The following is a 17308-nucleotide window of genomic DNA, read 5'->3' on the forward strand; positions in this document are numbered from 1 at the left end:
CTCACTCACTCACTCACTCACTCACTCACTCACTCACTCACTCACTCATTGAGCCATTTGTTGTATATACATTGAGATTCTTCTGTTTGCTAGGCTCTCTGCTGGACACTGGTGATACTGGTGCCTCCAAGGGAGCACAAGATTGACATGCAAACACTAGTCCATTAAAATAAAGAACCTGAGCATCATTGTATTTTGGTATGGACATGTTTCTTCAGGTGCCAAGAGACAATCATACTTTGATGAGTTCAGTCAAATACACATACACCCAATACACACAAATACACAGAACCACAAATCATATTCAGGTGGTGCCACACCATCTTGGGATGGGAGAACATGGAGGGGGCTTTCAGGTTTAAATCCTGTATCCTTTCCATAGCAACCTGGTCCTTCCAGGCCATATCAGTAGCAGCAGCAGCAGCATTAGAAGACCCATTTGGTGCTTACTGTATGTTGGAGGCAGTGCAAGCTCCATCATGATAGATGCTGCTTCTCTGACTTCTGTATAGGCTTGCCTGTCTGATAAGACTATAGGCAGACAGTTTCGTTGAGCCTGAATTTATAAAACAGATATGTGAATTTAACAAACCCTGGATTTCTATGGAAGGAAGACTAGTTGAGATCATTCAGTGTACTTAGGTAAATTCCACAGTAGACAGTGGTATTATGTATTATGGAACCTTATGGCTAGATGTCTAAACTAAACAAGGTGTGGTGGCTGTAAGGGGGGAATTGAGAGAAGTATATGGGTAGCTTCCTAAAGGAGGTTAATTTATACATACAGGAAAAGGCTACAAGGTAGAACATGCCTATTTGTGAGCAGCAGTGCCAGAGGATAGATGCTTGAAGCACAGGTGGAAGAGATAGGGAGGATACAAGTCCAAGGCTTACTGTATATATCCTGGAAATTAGCCCACGGGTGACACCAGGCCAAAAACAGCTAAAGTAGGCAAGTGCTGTACCTGAGGAGTCTCTGCTTATTATAGAAAGGGGTACAGGGGGAGGTGAAGGAGGGATCCTGAGTGCTCTGAGCCCAGCTGGGAAAAGATAGGAGAGACAGGAATCTTAGTTGGGTCAGTGTGCAGGGGCAGCGTGTGGGTGCAGGGCTAGAATACAGCCTGGGATTCTTGGAGAGTCAGCTGCTGAGCTAGTGAGCTGCTGCTGGTGAGTCGGTCATTACTCAGACCCATGGTGGGAATAGAGAGGGTTGTTCCTAGGTGTAGGACCTAGGTTCTGAGACTGGTGTCTGCTGGACAACCCTGAGACTGAGACTTTTCTCTGTCCCTTTCCAGAGGCTCTAGGCTTCTCTTTCCCTTTCCTGGCTGTTTCTTTCAGGCCTCTGCCTCTCTCCAGAGTCTTGGGAGAGGTTTCCATGGGCTATGGAACTCAGAGATTTACTCTAACATGCACTCTGCCTTTTGGTAAGTTCCCACTGGTCCTACATCTGGATCCTCATCAGGGATCAGCCTCATGAACATTATCAGGCTGTTCTCTTCACTGCTGTGAAATCAGCCAATCTTAGACATATAACCATGGTCCAGTTTTTAAGTAAAGAACTAGAGTGTGGGATAGGCTTGGTTGACCCTCCACTCTGGTTTGTGAATCCAGTGAAGATGCTGGTGGCCTCTGGGCAGTGAGTCCTTGTATAGTCATAGTAAACTCTGGGCTCCTCGCTCCGTGCCACATCACGGTGCTATGATATCACTTTGTGCCACTTAGGAGGCAAAGCCAGGCACAGAGATGGAAGGACGTGCTCTAATTTGTGAATTCATAAGGGGACCAGTGATCAGTGTTTCTTTCAGCTCAGTACTTATTATTTGTTCTGAGGTCTGGGTCCTACTCTGACTCTTGAATTTGGTCATCATACTCAGCCAGGAAGTGTCCCTGTGGGAATGGTTCCTTAAGTGGAGAGACGTCTCATTCCCCTCCTTTCCCTCTATTAGTGAGAAAGTTTTGTTGGTATCTGACATCAAGGAATCTTGGGCCTCTGACAGTCATCCCTAGCTGTGTTTTTATATTAAATGCCCAGAAGAAGAGTCAATATATTTTATATCATTCCAATAGCATGGGCAAGAACACTTATGGCTGTATGGTTTGGGGCCTTAGATATGGTGAGAAGAGACCTCAGCCTGTCTAAGTTTGATGTGGGACAAGCACTGTGCCCTCTGAGCCCCTTAGTCCCCTCTATAGCTCCGTGACAACATCTCATTGAAGGGCAAATGAAGGATCAGAGACTTGATGTGACTTCATGATAGTTGAGTTAAGCTGAACATTAGACTCAGCTTGGTGGGCCCTGGCTCATGCTCTCAGTCATTCATTACCTGTTTCCACACCTGAGCTAGCAAAGGGCCCTTAGATGAGTGCCTGCATGTGGGATATGGTGAGAGGATTGGAACCATGAGCTAACCCTGAGATAGTTGAGCCCACAGCTGCTGTGGACTGAATTTATGTATGGCTCTCAGACAGGAATAGGGCCCAGGATAGAACGTGTGGGACTTCTGGGGCTTGGGAAGACAGTGCGCAGGAAGAGTTAAGGTGCCTGGAGTAACAGGCATCATAGACAGTGGTGGAATTTGGGGGCCCCTCCCAACCTCAGCTCTATATGACCTTGTCTGATGGCCAAGCTGTTGTCAGTGGCTCACAGCTAATGTAGAAAGCAGGCCATCTCCCGAAGACTGGCCTTGCTCAACGTCAAAAATATGCATTCTGTCAGTTTCTTCCTGTTTGGAGTGTTGTCTCTACAGGAAATGAAATAGACATGGGTAGATCTGCTCTTGTCGTGCTGAAGCGAGTCAATGAGGGGATGTGCCTTAGTGAGCACATGGTAGAAGCAGAGGATTGAAGTCACACAGACCCCTCCTAGCCCCACACAGGGAGAGCCCTTCCCCTATCAGTTCTTCTTGCTAAAGGTTCTTTCAGCTGCTCATCATATGCCTGGGTCACATCTTTCTTGTGTCAGGGGCTGCTCTAGAGCTGGGGAAAAGAGAGAGCAGATCCTCACCCCACAGGTTCCAGAAATTTTATTGCTGCAGAGGAAAGGGGTTTTAGAGAATGAAGGAAATGCACAGTGGTGTTGCAAGCCAGGTACTGTTTGGAAGATGGACAGAGTGAGTGGGAGTGGTGAGCCTGAGCCTGGACAGCAAGAGGAAGGTGGAAGCTGAGAGCAGCCTGTCTGTCAACAACGAGAGGGAGGGGTCTTTCTGGGCAATGGAGTTGTAAGGGCAGAGTGCACAGGAAAGAGGCTGTACTGCTTAGAGTTGCCCAGGTCAGTTCAGAAAGGAGAGCTGGCAAAAACAAACAAACAAACATGGTGAACTGTGGATGGGAGCCTGGGCAGCAGTTTGCTGAATTTTATTTACTGTGTGATATCCTCAGCTAGCACTCAAGGCAATGGTTCTGCAGGCCATTCTCTGACTAGAAGTCTGCATCCCAGAAAGGAGACAGATTCCAGGTGTATAGTCACTTTACAGCTTGCTTCCAGGTACACAGGCTGTAGTGCAGAGAAATGGGGGTTGGAGGGTTGGCTAAGGCCGTGATCCATGTACAGTGAAAACATGCAAGGGCAGTTTTCTCTGCATGGCAATTGAGTACACAATGCAGTGCCTCCCATGCAGCCCAGCAGTGCAGCACAGGCTTGGAAGAATTCTGAGAGCAAGCAGGCAGTCTGATACCATGAAGATTCCAGCTCTTTCTTCTTTCCTCATGTTGTTCTCTAGTTTGACCTGCAGCGGATTGTGATTTACTGTGACTCGAGACATGCCGAGCTGGAGACTTGCTGTGACATCCCATTGGGCCCGGTGAGCAGATGTTCTGAGTGGGATCGAGATACTTATGGCGTATGAAGTGTGAGGTGTTCAGGGTTTGGGAATTAGCAATCTGGGCTAGGGTGGCACTGGGCCCTCTGTGTGTGTGTGTGTGTGTGTGTGTGTGTGTGTGTGTGTATTCTGGGTTCATGTTTTATTTCTAACCATTGATGTAGTGTGAGCTGGGGGAAACCAAGTTAAACAGTGCCTCAGTCAGGGTGACCCCAAAACTTCCAGCCAAGTGATATGACCCAGCTTTGGGGAAGCCTGGAAGCTAGAGATTGGAGGGCATTATAAGGAGATCACAGTGGATCGATGCAGTCAGTGCTCAGAAGACAGGAAGCTACCTTGCTTTGGGATATGCAGTAAGATGGCACGGTTAGGATGCTAAAGGCCTCAGAACCGAGGGTTGGACCCACTAGGCTTTTATCTGCAGGGTCTGCTCCTCTCTGACCTCATCACCCATGTCTCAGATACCATCTCCTCCCTGTTTCTCTACCAAATCCTAGTTCCAAATTATGCTTGAAATATGAGATTGGAATGGAACCTTCTTCCCAGGGCTCATGGGTGAGCTCCATGTTCAGTGCCTGGCAGTCCAGGGTTGGGGATACAGTAAGAGCTCCAATATTGTGCTCTTCTCTGCACTCCTATAATATGCAGGGGCTGGGATATGGAGGTACCTGGATAAGGGTGCAGAGAGAGAGAGAAGGAGAAGGAAGGAAAGACGGCAACAGAAGATGAGAGAATATAGGGAAAGTTGGAATAGGAAGGTAAGGATAGGGAGTGTATGGGTGTGAGATTGTACAATGGAAGATTCCCTAGGTTATCTCACTCTGACTCAGAAGCTGATAAGGGAAACATCCTTGTCTCCAACCTATGTGGTGAACACTGAGGCCAACGTAGCTAAGTGGTTCCTCCAGGTTGATGAGCTGGCCAGTATCTAGAGCTTGGTTGCCTAGCCTATCCACACTAAGGCCTTAGGAGACCCATAGACCTGCTGTCAGATGTATCCTATTGACTCATTCATCCTCTGAAGCTTCTAGGTATTTTTCCTTTGCCCAGGCCCTTCATAGTCCCAGTGATCATGATCCTCACCAGGGGACAGTCAGATTCTGATTCTTTGACCTTTCCTTCCAGTGTCAGGTGACTGTGGTGACAGAGCCTCCACCTGCGCCTCCACAGTTGCCCACCCCAGGGAGTGAACAGATTGGGTTCTTGAAGACCATCAACTGCTCATGCCCAGCTGGAGAAAAGGTAGTCCACCCTAAGTTCCATAGTCTGTCCTCAGTTCCCAGCTTGTAGCATCTGAGCTGAGGGCAGCAGGCAAGGTCGGTTGGCAGGACCACTCTGCCAGTGAGGGAAAGTGGGAGCCTCCCATCACACCTGGTCTAGCAGGCCAGGATGGCGCCAGGCTCACAGTGGCTTTCAGAACCCCATTATGTTCCTTGGAGTGTCTGTTTCTTACCTTTTGTTCACACTGGGAAGGGAGATTCTCAGGCTTAGATGTAATTACTGTTTTCCTGCAGCTAACAATCTGTTACTGGGTTCTCTCTGACTGTTACTTAGGTGATCCCCATTTTTGCTGTTTCCTTTGCTTAGCCACACTCCCTAATCTGAATATATGTCATTATGTGCATGTGGGGTGTATATATGTGTTTATGAATAAAGGTTTGGACATCATTTTGAATTTTAGAAGTGCTTCATGCTTGTGAAAGTCATACCTCTATTCCACTCGACACATTTAAATTCTTGGTTTGTACCCAAAGCTTTCATTTGCTTTTTCTCTATACACCTGTGACCTTACACACACACACACACACACACACACACACACACACACACACACACACACACACACTGTTATGGGGTTGGCAAGGAAAGGAGCAGAAATATCTGGGAACAGTATGTTTGGATCAATACCCTCAGTGTCTTAATCCAACTCATGGTGACGTTATCCCTGCAGGTTTGCATTTGGAGAGCAGGACTCTCAGCAGACATCAGCAATTTTCTGCTCACTCTCTGACCAACCTGACTTAGCATAAGACTAGTTTTCCAGCCCATGGAGTGGTAATTTAACTTATATGAAAGATGGGAGGAATTAACTTATGGGCTTTACTGTTTCTTCTTGTCTTTTTTCCTGCAGGGTGAAAGGGGCTTTGCTGGCCCTGTGGGGCTCCCTGGTCAGAAGGTCAGTACCTGCATGGTATAGTGTTCTTTGCTTTAACTTCCATGGAATCATGGCAGGGGTCTGTTAGAGCACTGTCCTGCCTCCCTTGTGGTTGCCTTGGAGCTGGTTATGATGCTGCACTAAGAACAAATGCCATGAGTTTCAAGCCAACCGTCCCAGAACTGCACCTCTCAGCCTGAAAATGTATAGACAGGAGGGCAGGATTGCCCAGGCTCAGTCCGACAACTCATGTGCTCTAACAGGCTCATCTCTCCCAAGTCTGTTCATTCTGCATCGATCCTTGCAAGCTGATTGGTTCCAGAATCATTTAAGACATGGGATTTAGGAGTTATTAGAATTGTGTAAACTGTATTAATTTCTTGTGCCAAAGTTCCTTGGTTTCAAGTAGCCTCTTACTCCTCCTCCATTCTCCAACAGGCTACCTTCTTTATGTTTTGGTCTTGGAACACTGATAGGTGGGAGGTCATTGCATAGGGGAGGGGGCTTCTTTGCTTTTGCACAACTAATACTTTGTCTGGGGCTAGAGTATGGTGGCGGAGACATGGAGATGGGTATGTATGTCTCTTGGCTCCTCCTGTTCCTGCTTTCTCCATATACGCCTAGAGTTCGCTCATCATATCTAAATACTATACTGTACTCTTCTCTCCATACCAACCCCCTTCCTGCCCCACTATGGCCTCTCTGCTTCTCATTCTTACTGCTTCCTGTCTTTCTTGGTGTTGAATTTATATGCCACAGTATTAGTACATGCCTTTTCCACAGCAGGTTGACACCAGGATAAAGGATTGTTGTAGCATTCACACAAAGGCCCTGGAAGCAAATGTTCAGGCCTGGCAGGGCCTATGATTTGTGAATAAATTCAAGGAATATGAGGGAATTTGACTTTGGTGCTTCTTTCCTTTCCAAGATAGAACAGGTGACCTCATTATTCAGTCATCCAGAATAACTTCAGGATATCTTCAGTTCTTCTAGGGAACTGGGGCAAGGTTGGCTGTGGGCAGCCTGTGATAACAGAAATCTAGGAGAGCTTTGGGGAGGATCTGACCTAATGTTCATTTTGCTTTTAACTCTTTAGGGAGATGCAGGACCCATTGGATTAATGGGTTTTCCTGGACCCAAGGGAGAAAAAGGAGACACTGTAAGTTAGAAGCTGCTTTTCTATATCAATGGGCCACATGACTGGTGTAGGAGTCCCAGAGCTCCCACTTGCATCCCAGCCTGGTCATATTGATTGGCAAGTGGTGTCATCCTGGTGGATGTAGCCACTGAGTGTATCTGAGTCATGGGATGAAGCCTTCTCTTCTTTACCTGCTGGACATGACCATAGTATTCTTTTGCCTTTCCTTTCATTCTGTCTATCCCCAGAGTTCTGTTCTTCCAAAGTTGTACCTTTGTAATGCCTGAAACCAGCCATTTTGCAGTGTCCTCTATACTCTGAAGACCTCATATACTTATTCTAATGGATATAAATCTACTTTTGTCAATAATAGCATTATTAATAAGTATATTAAATAGATCAACTAAAAATATTTTCAGGCAGGATGTAAAATATCTGGTTACCATCCTGTCTAGAGGAGATATACTTTACATTCAAGAGTACAAACAGAGAACTGGGAGTGTGACTCAGTAGTAGAGTCCTTGCCTAGAAGACACAAAGCCCTGAGTTCTAGCTCTAAGAGTGCACACACACACACACACACACACACACACACACACACAGACAGCACACACACAAGGAGGAGGGGGGTTGAAAATATACATTTTTAAATTAGAAATCAAAACATTAGGATGATCATACCATTATCAGACAAAATGGACTTTAGGTCAGAATAGTTCATAGAAGGAGATAGCTTTGGATACAAAAGTCAGTTCCTTAAAGTTTCTTTAAGATACTTAGTAATAAACATAAGCAACTGACAGCAGGGCCTCAAGATGCGTAACATACAATTGGTAGAATTCAAAGGAGAAACAGACAATTCCACAGCAGTGGCTGCAACCTTCTGTTCTTTATCCCCAGTGAAAGCCAGAGCAACCTGCATGCAGCACCCTGGGAGCCTTCCCACATTGCTGCTGGGGAATCCTGCAGCCTCTGGGAGAACAGTCATGTAGTTCTCAAAAGCCTAAAAATGGAGTTACCATGTTATACAGCTATTCAGTCCCTCTCAAAAGAAACACAAGTGAATGCTCACAGAACAACGTAAGCTCACAGTTTCAGAGTGTCATTCTTTTAATAATAAAGTGGAAACAACCCAGTGGCCATAATATAAAGGATGAGTAAGTAAAGTGTCCTGGGTCTGAACATTCCTGTATTAGTCTGCAACCAGGGAAGTTGTGCTATGGGGTATTACAATGTGGGTGAATCGTAGAAGACTTTGCTGAGTGAGAGATGGCAGTCATTAAGGGGAACATTATTATAACTGTTTACAATGGAAAACTGGTTAGTATTTGTCTAGGGCTGGGAATGGGAAATGGGTGCAGCTGCCAGTGGGCTGGGCTCTTTTGGGAAATGGGGAAAATGTCCTGAAATGGATTGTGATTATTCTTGTATAACTCTGTAAGGAAATTAAATTCATTTAATCAGTTGCTTTAAACAGGTTAATTATAAGGTATGCAAATCATATCCCAATAAGGTTGTTATGAAAACAACAAATCGTATCTATAATATTAAATTATTGGGAAATTAAATGAGGGGACACAAATGAGAATCTGCAGTGAATAACAGCCCATGTTTTTCAGAGGTGTCAGGCAGAGTTGATGAGATAGTATGTAGTTAGGTAGTATGTAGTTGCTCGATGGTTCGAGTGATGCCACAGCAAAGAGACGCTCCCTCACTAACCCTGTGCCTTCTGCTTTCCTTCTCTAGGGGAGAGGACCCTTCATGCATGGGGAAAAGGGTGAGAAGGTGAGCCTCCCTTTATTGCTCTTCTCCATGGGTGAATTTGTGAGAAGTATGTGTAACTACATTACCCTTCTATAGATTTGTGTGGGGAGAAGAAGCCCCTTGTCTGCAGGCCTGCCTTCAGTGTGTTCCCTGAGTTGGGTGGTCGAAGCAAAGACAGACACAGCAGGAGGGGGAGAGCAGGCTGATTCTTGAAATGGTGGTTGTGAGAAGTGAGGGAGAGGGACTGAATGTCTTGGGGTCTCATCGAACAGTGTACTGGAAAATAGACTGCTCTAGCAGTGCTTCAGAAGTAGTGGCCTGGACAGGACTCCCCAGGAGAGAGTAGAACAGGAGGAGAACTTGCTTCATATGAAACTGCCTTACACTGCTTAGGACAGAGAGTAACTCCTGGTACCCAGCTGAATGGGGACAAAGCCAGAAAAACTACTTGAGGACCACCAGATAGGGCATCAGGTATCAAAACATGTTTAGAGTTTGTGCACTGTGATAGGGAACAAATGAAAAGTCTCTGTGTGGTCAGGAAGCTGAGGATGCTCAGCAAGAACAGAGAGCTAGGAAAGGGGACTATCCAGAGAGATCTGAGAATGAGTCAAGGGGTGACTTAAAGGGTATGGGACTGAGGGATAGAGCTGATGTGTTGTGACTGATCAGACAGAGGGCTGGAGGAGAATGCGCTCCTGATCCAGAGTAATTTATTTGCGTGTGCATATTATGATAATACATGAGAGAAAGAGGAATACATTGAAATCAACCATATAAAATGACTATTTGTAATTAATGTTGAAGACAACATCCAGAAATCGCTGATAGCCCTTGGGGCCAGTTGGACTCAGTAACTTCATCCCTTGTAAAACTGTTAAGACTTCTGTAACACGTACTATTCCTACCCTAGTGATGCTTTCTGTGCTGTTGAATAAATACCGAATAAAGCCCATTTTGTTAGGGACACACATAGAGACAGAGAGATTGACTAGACAGTGGTCAGACAGGCATAGAGGCAGATTAATATAATAGACAGGAGATTGCAGATGACACAGGGAGAGAGAAGTAGAGGAGTCAAATATGGGGTCACTCTTAGTTAAATTACTCCATGGGGAAGTGCTTTTCTTCCATTAATGTAGCACTGACACACCACTGGTGACTCTGAGTTTGTTATTAATGTGCTCAAAATGATGCAATTGCCCTTGAGAGGCATCCATGAGACTTCACAGTGGACATGTATGTCACTGATGTCATTGGAGATCTGGGTCTTATGAGGGCAGAGTCTGTGCTGCTGTACCCTGGGATGGGCTATATCATCCCCTGGTGTAGGGATGGTTATGTCATACAGGACCTGATCTATGAGAACATGAAGAGATGTTTAGAGAGAGCCCATCAGTAATTTTCCTTCTGCATTTACTCTAAGAAGCATTAAGAAATGTATGCTTATATACCCAAACAGATTTTATTAGTGAGACTCAAAATATGTGAATAATGTATATATGGAACTAGAAACAAAAACGTGTGAATAATGTTTATATGGAACTAGAAACAAATGATGATGTGGGGAACACAGTGTGAAAATTACACATAAATAATACAGTCAAGCCCCACAGTGCAAAATCCCGATTAGGAAAATAACGAGTAGCCGGAAATAGAATATTTTGCCAATTTTCAAAACTCTGTAAATTATATGCAATCTAGGTGGTGAAAGGGAAAGAGAAATTAATGCAATACTTAATGTGTATATGTGTATATATATAGTTCTATCTTTTATGTGCACACAAAAAAGTACACACACATGCATGCACACACACACACACAAACACACACACACACATGCCCACACACACACCAAGGCAGTCACTCTGATCACTGTGTGGCTAATGGAACAGTCAGTGTCTAAAGGGACATTCTCACTTGACTCTGGGGACAATGCCAGTGACATATAGGCCTATGTTCATGCTGTTACTTCTCTGACCCCAACATGGCACACCCAGCTTGAACTGTCCACACTGTAAAAGAAATGGGCCCTTTTGGCCTAATGCAGTCACCCTTAGGGTATTGCCAAAGCAGGCCCTATTTGAAACTGCAAAGTGACAAGGGTTTGTGGAAGAAAGGCTGTAAAGTAGGGTACAATGAAGACAGAGGCTTGCCATGTGTGGATATCATTTGGATACCTCTCTTCTAGAATAGTGTCCAGAGTTTCCCAAATCATACATTACTTATCCATACCAGAACCATTTATGTTTGGATATTTGCTCCCTCAAAATCTCACATTTCAAAATCCTCCTTGGAATGTGATGCCATTGTAAGGATAGAAACTTTATGAGTAGAATCAGTGTCCTTATGAGAGGGCCCCAAGGGAGATTCTTTTACAATCCCATCATATACATGCATAAGCAAGAAAACGTTTTCAGGAACCAGCAGGTGATCTTCACAAGACGGTGGTTAAATCTTCCCAGGTCATGATGTTTGGACCTGCAGCATGTTGGACCATTTGAAATAGTTTACTGTTGTTTCTAAATTCTCCAGCTAGGTTGGCATGTGGTGTCTCAGAGAAGGGCTATCTGAGAAAGGAGAATCGCAAGATATAGCAAGGAATAATGGGTTCACCTTTAACATGCTGTTTCTAGTAGCAGAAGGTATTGTTAGTTTTGGCAGCTGTACAGAGAGCAGAGCTATTGACTAATGTGATGGTCTTGTCTAGAATGCTGATTGGACTTTGTCTGGAGGCACAGTAGCGTGTAATGGGAAAACTCCTGACATAACCCTTTAACTACCCTTTTGTCACAATCCAGTCCTTAGTTTTCAAACATTCTGAGAGAGGCTCGACTGTGTCCAAGATCATAGAGCTGGTAGGTTATTGTACTGAGGCTGTGTGTCTCTAGTACATACATGGCCATTCATTGTTCCCTTCTGAATGAAATGTTATCTACGAGTTCTTGATCCTTAAACTGTTCTGTATATAAATCATTTGTTTTACTAGATGATTCCCCATTGTAGAGCTTTGGAACAAGAAGATAACATTATGTGATTATTGAGTTGGATGGCTATGGCCAAGTTTCTCCTACTATTTTTACAGAAATTAAAAGGGTTTAGGAAAAAATTTGTTTATATGCCTTCACCTAGCCTTGCTTGCTGAGGGCAAATACTGAAAGAATAAACCAAGATACTTTAGTTCTATGGTGCTGGAAGGCACCTTAGAAGACATTTGGGTTCAAGAATCTCAGAGCCCAGGGCTAAAAGGGAATAGAGAAAGTCATCAATTTTTCTTCTCCCTTCATGTGACACTCAGGTGCTTGCAAAGTCATAAGACCAAGGGCTTCAAACCAGAGGTTGAGGGCCTATATGAGAAAGGAAAATGTTGGATTGCTAGACTGTGTTCAGTCAGGCCAGGTGGGAGGACCCTAGGCATAGACTTACCGGATTCAGACCTTAGCTCAGCCACTTAGCAGCTGCATGACAAGGGACCATGACTTCATTTCTCTAATCCTGGCTTTTCTCCTCTGTGGCTTGGCAAATACAGTAATATTAGAACCAGATGGGTTTTTGCAAGGATTAAATGAACTAATGAAAAGTAATAATTATATTTATGAAAAGAGCTTATGAGCATTACATATAATGACTCTTACACCAGCAGTGTTCCGTTTTTAATACCAAATGACATCTTTTACACCCTTGGCACTAATAAGTTCTTATCCTAGGAGGTTGGCAGCTGCACCATGTCAGAACTCTCCCGTGTTGGTGTCCCTCCTGCCCGGAGGAGGAGTTCTGCAGCATCTAAGACCCCAGAAATCTGAGAGAGTGTACACTGAAAGGATCTCATAGAGGCCAGTGTAAAGGTCCAGTCCTTCCTTCAGTTTATCTAAAATAATGTAAATGGCATGTAAGAGCAGTAGCAGTAGCAACAGCTTATAATTCCTTATTATCTCCAAGGATTCATGCACACACCATTTAGCTTAACTTTTGAGCTGGACATTCTGTGGGTGACAGAACATGTCTGCTTAATCGGGTTCCAGGCTGTACTACTGTAGGACTGGCCCAGAATCCTCTCACTTTGAGGGCCTCTGTCTAGAATGTTCCTAACACTTTTCTCAGAGGGGTTCGTTTGGCATGCTTGTTGCCAGATAGATGAAGTATCACACTGGTATAGTTTCTCTAGCTGGGGGCATTTCGAAATGAGCCATGGCAGTCAGCTCTCCAAGAGAGCAAGAGACATCTGTTATCTGGTAATTACACTTGCTCAATGAAGTGCCAAAGTCCCTGAGGCTTGGGATCTGACAAGTGGGTGTCGGTGTATGAGTAATGTCTTACTAGATGTTGTCTCTCGTGTAATCATGGGACAGAGAAGTGCAAGTCTAGGCTTGGAATCAAAACTACAAAATTTGAGTTAGAATTTTAAGCATGAAATTGGGGAAATCTCTTTCCTAGCAGCCTTGGTTGTCTTCTTGCATGCATGCTATCTATTCACAAATTTTTTTTTTTTTTTTGGTTTTTCAAGACAGAGTTTCTCTGTGTAGCCCTGGCTGTCCTGGAACTCACTCTGTAGACCAGGCTGGCATCGAACTCAGAAATCCACCTGCCTCTGCCTCCCAAGTGCTGGGATTAAAGGCGTGTGCCATCACTGCCCGGCTTCACAATTTTTCAAACAAAGTGATGATTTCCTTTTTATGAGTGACATGTGCAGGCTTAGAAAACCCACCCCAAATGTCAGTACCACCTTGCTTGGTTTGAACTTTCCTGTCTTGAAAGCGTTACCTGGCCACTCTTGGGCCAGAATCAGATTCCCCCTTGTATCATGCTTTTTTTTTTTTTTTTTTTTTTTTTTTTTTTTTTGCAGTAAATAGAGTCAAGACATAGGAAACATATTTTAGTTCAGTGTTGCTGATAAAGCCCAAAACCAAGGATGGGGTAAATTTTAATTTGTTCTCTGAAAATTTTATATATGTATACAATGTTGATCATACATTGTATGTACATACTCCTCCCAGGACCCTCCTGTCATATCACATTTTCCTCCTACCCTTACTTACTTCTCTTTCTTTCTTTCTTTCTTTCTTTCTTTCTTTCTTTCTTTCTTTCTTCCTTCCTTCCTTCCTTCCTTCCTTCCTTCCTTCCTTCCTTTCTTTCTTTCTTTCTTTCCCACTGAATCTCATTAGTACTACTCATAGGTATGACATTGTCCACTGGAGAATGGGAAATCTACTGATGGCTATACTTCTAAAAAAAATTATTTTTCTTATCACAGCATCCGTCAACAATAAATAGATAATTCTTACACACAGAAGTGTATTGACCACTGTGTTAAGGCTGGGAAAAGCAAAATGGCAATGCCTGAAGGATGTGTTGTTCATAACTGACAGCTTATGGCTGTGTCCTAACATGGCAGAAGAGGTCAGCCAATTCCCTTGAACTTATTTTGTGAGGGCACTAGTCCTACCCGCTATGGGTCTGGACTGTGAATACTGCTGCATGAGTGTTAGGTTTCAACATCGGAACTACAACAGGCAGACTTTGGGAGGGATTGTGTTGCTCCACTAAGCTAGCAGACCACAGAGAATGTGTAAAAGTTCAGACCTTGCTCTACCTTCTTTGTCCTTTCCCTACCTGACTGCTTTGGTTTGTCTTTTGAAACGTTTTTATAGACATTTCCTTTGGGACTCTTCCCAGGCTGACCAACCTTACAAAGTCCAGGGAAACCTCCTTTCTTTTCTCCACTCTTTGCTGATTCACTATGTGGTTATGGTAGGGATGATTTTGTTTTATAGTTTTACTTTGTTTTATTGTAGGGTCTCATCGTATAGCCCAGATGACTTTAACTCTCAGACCTCTTGCCTTCACATTCTTAGTGAGTAAGCTTGCTAAACATGGGGAAGGAAACATTGTTAGTTTTCAATAGGGGATAGACTATCAGACAGATAGATAGACAGATAGAAAGATAGACAGACAGATAGATACATAGATACACACATAGATACATAGATGGTAGATCTTTTGATGCTGGTAATGACTTTTCACATGTCAGGCAAGTGCTCTACCACTGAGGTATACCCATGGCTTCTATAATATTTTATATTATGTAAAACACATGCATACTCATTTTCCATCTGTAAGCAGCGTGAAGCAATCTTACAAACAAGGAGACTGGGGCTCAGAGTTCAGTGATAATCTTCATGGCACATAACAGGTTGGCTTAGGTTGTGAGTTTCTCTGTTCAAAGACCCTCCCTCAGTTTAGCTGTAGATTAATCTACTTGGACCATTTTGGAAGGCATACTGTGAGGGCAAGGCAGTGTTTTGTGGTGTCAGATTACAGGGTCCTAGTACATCAAAGATATAGCTCATAGTAACAAATTCAGGATGGAAATTGCTCAGGCTAGGTAAGTTTGTTTGTTTGTTTGGTTTTTGGTTTTTTTTTTTTTTGACTTGGTTCTCTTAATGATATAAATATAATGCAGCCATATCCCTTCCAACCTGTAGGCCTTTCATACATCACATCCTACCTCAGCCCAGCTAGAGCACACACATCTTGCACCAGAGTCTAGCCAGACAGAGATCATTACAGTAGATCACAACTGATTACAGCACAGAGAGGTGATTTAGTGCTATCCAATCCTAAATGGTACATCTGTAACACAGCTTCTGTACCCAAGGCTTAGAGATCATTGAGGAAGAGAGCATAGAAAGATTCTATGAGCCAGAGGTACAGGAAATTTGTGTGAGATGGCATCTCCTAGAAATGTCAGAGGGTCTACACCCACAAAGTCATAGCTGCCTAAACAAGACCTAAACAAGGACACCACCAGTAGATATGCTAACATGTGGAAGGAGGAGATCTTATAGGGTCCCAACCTTAAACAAAGAACTATAGGCAACTAAGAAATGACGAGAGTGGGAGAAATTGTCTTTCCCAGAGAAGAGGCTCCTGATTGGTTATCCAATATCAAATGATCATCCCTGAAATCATATACATGCAAGAAGCCTTGTATAGACTGAGCATGTGTTTAGGATAACACACACACACACACACACACACACACACACACACACACACACACAGAGTACATACACACACTTAGGTAGCAAAAGAACAGAGTCCGTAAATTTGAGAGAGAGAATGAAGTGGGGTACATGAGAGGGGTTGGAGAAATGAAAAGGAAGGGAAAAAATGATAAACTTTAATTTGAAAAAAATGTATAACTCACACATACACATTGTGGTGGGGAACTGTTACATGTCTGAGTTAGAAAACAATCCTTCAGTGTTTGTTGTGTAAGGATGAGTAGCTTGTACTTATGTCAAACCATTATGTGGCCAGTTGTGTTCCTCATCAGAAACTTAATCACCAAGTTATCCATGTCCTTGGACAATCCAGCATTCCAAGCTAGGTATAGTTCCCCATAGATAGACACATCAGAGCCTGTCACTAGCTTTGCCTTAGGCCATCAAGACTTAACTGTGGGTAAAATAAACTTCAGCTTAAAGCTGAAGTTTGCTAGTTCTTGAGACTATTCTCTTTCCTCCACACTGGACTGTTCACTTTGCTGGTATGGGCTGCATGTTTTGGAACAGGGGTCGGTCGTAACCTTCCCTTAAAAGCCAAAGGGCTCTCCAAAGGATTAATGCCCAGAGAATATCTGCATAGCCCTTGTTCCATATCATGACACTGGGAATGTCCTCTTGTTTTCCTCTCTCAAGAGTTTTAGGGTCAGACTCATAAGCACCTCCTCTGCTTGTCTCTGTGCTAGAACCAACAAGCTAGAAAAGTGACAACCATGAGGACAGGCAGAGGTTCCGGAACTCTTCAGAGTTCTCTTTGGCATTGTCATTGGTCTCCCTCCACCCCCGACTCCCTTTATTAGACGCCCCTTGAACCAGCTGTGCCCTGCTGTCCTCACATTTATTCCCAAAGCAGGAGCCCATCTGACACCTCCTCCCTGCTTTCAGCTACAGAATATCCAAACCTGTAGGAGCCAGAAGACAGACTGGCCTTTCAAAGAACGTGCTATTTCAAGTGGGTAACTAGTGTGTTGGATAAACTCTCCACTTAGTGCCCAGATAGATCTCATCTGAGTGAAGCACCCTGGAGGGAAATTTCTCAGAGGATGTACTTACTTTTTTGTGAACTTTCTCTTTCGGAAAACCTTAGACTTAATTATAGACCAGAAAGATATAGAGTTAAGAAGGCTGGGGTACTTCCAATGGAAGGACAACGAAGGTGATTTTGGGCATGTGCCTTGGAGACAGGTGAAACAAAAGAAGTTTTGATCTCTCCCTATCTTGACCATGGTTTCAGCCTCTTGGCCTTGTACTGAGAGTCTACCTCCATATTGTAAAGAGACTGCAATATTTCTAGTGCAGTGAGATTTGCTGAGGAGGAAGACATGGTCTTTGGAGAGGAAGAGCTATGGTCTATTCAAGAATTGATTCT

The 17308-nt window shown here is 43.9% G+C and overlaps 1 protein-coding gene across 1 annotated transcript in view; it reads left to right on the forward strand.

Moving 5' to 3' along the window:
* Positions 1–17308, forward strand: part of Col22a1 (collagen type XXII alpha 1 chain) — a 236740-nt gene that overhangs the window by 61846 nt on the left and 157586 nt on the right. Inside the window, exons 8-12 of the mRNA XM_028773262.1 lie at positions 3720–3800; positions 4944–5060; positions 5950–5994; positions 7070–7132; positions 8858–8896. Coding sequence (XP_028629095.1) covers positions 3720–3800; positions 4944–5060; positions 5950–5994; positions 7070–7132; positions 8858–8896 — 345 coding nt within the window. The remainder of the gene's footprint in view (positions 1–3719; positions 3801–4943; positions 5061–5949; positions 5995–7069; positions 7133–8857; positions 8897–17308) is intronic.

This window comes from Grammomys surdaster, unplaced genomic scaffold, assembly GCF_004785775.1.
Source record: "Grammomys surdaster isolate TR1022 unplaced genomic scaffold, NIH_TR_1.0 224, whole genome shotgun sequence".
Classification (NCBI taxonomy): domain Eukaryota; kingdom Metazoa; phylum Chordata; class Mammalia; order Rodentia; family Muridae; genus Grammomys; species Grammomys surdaster.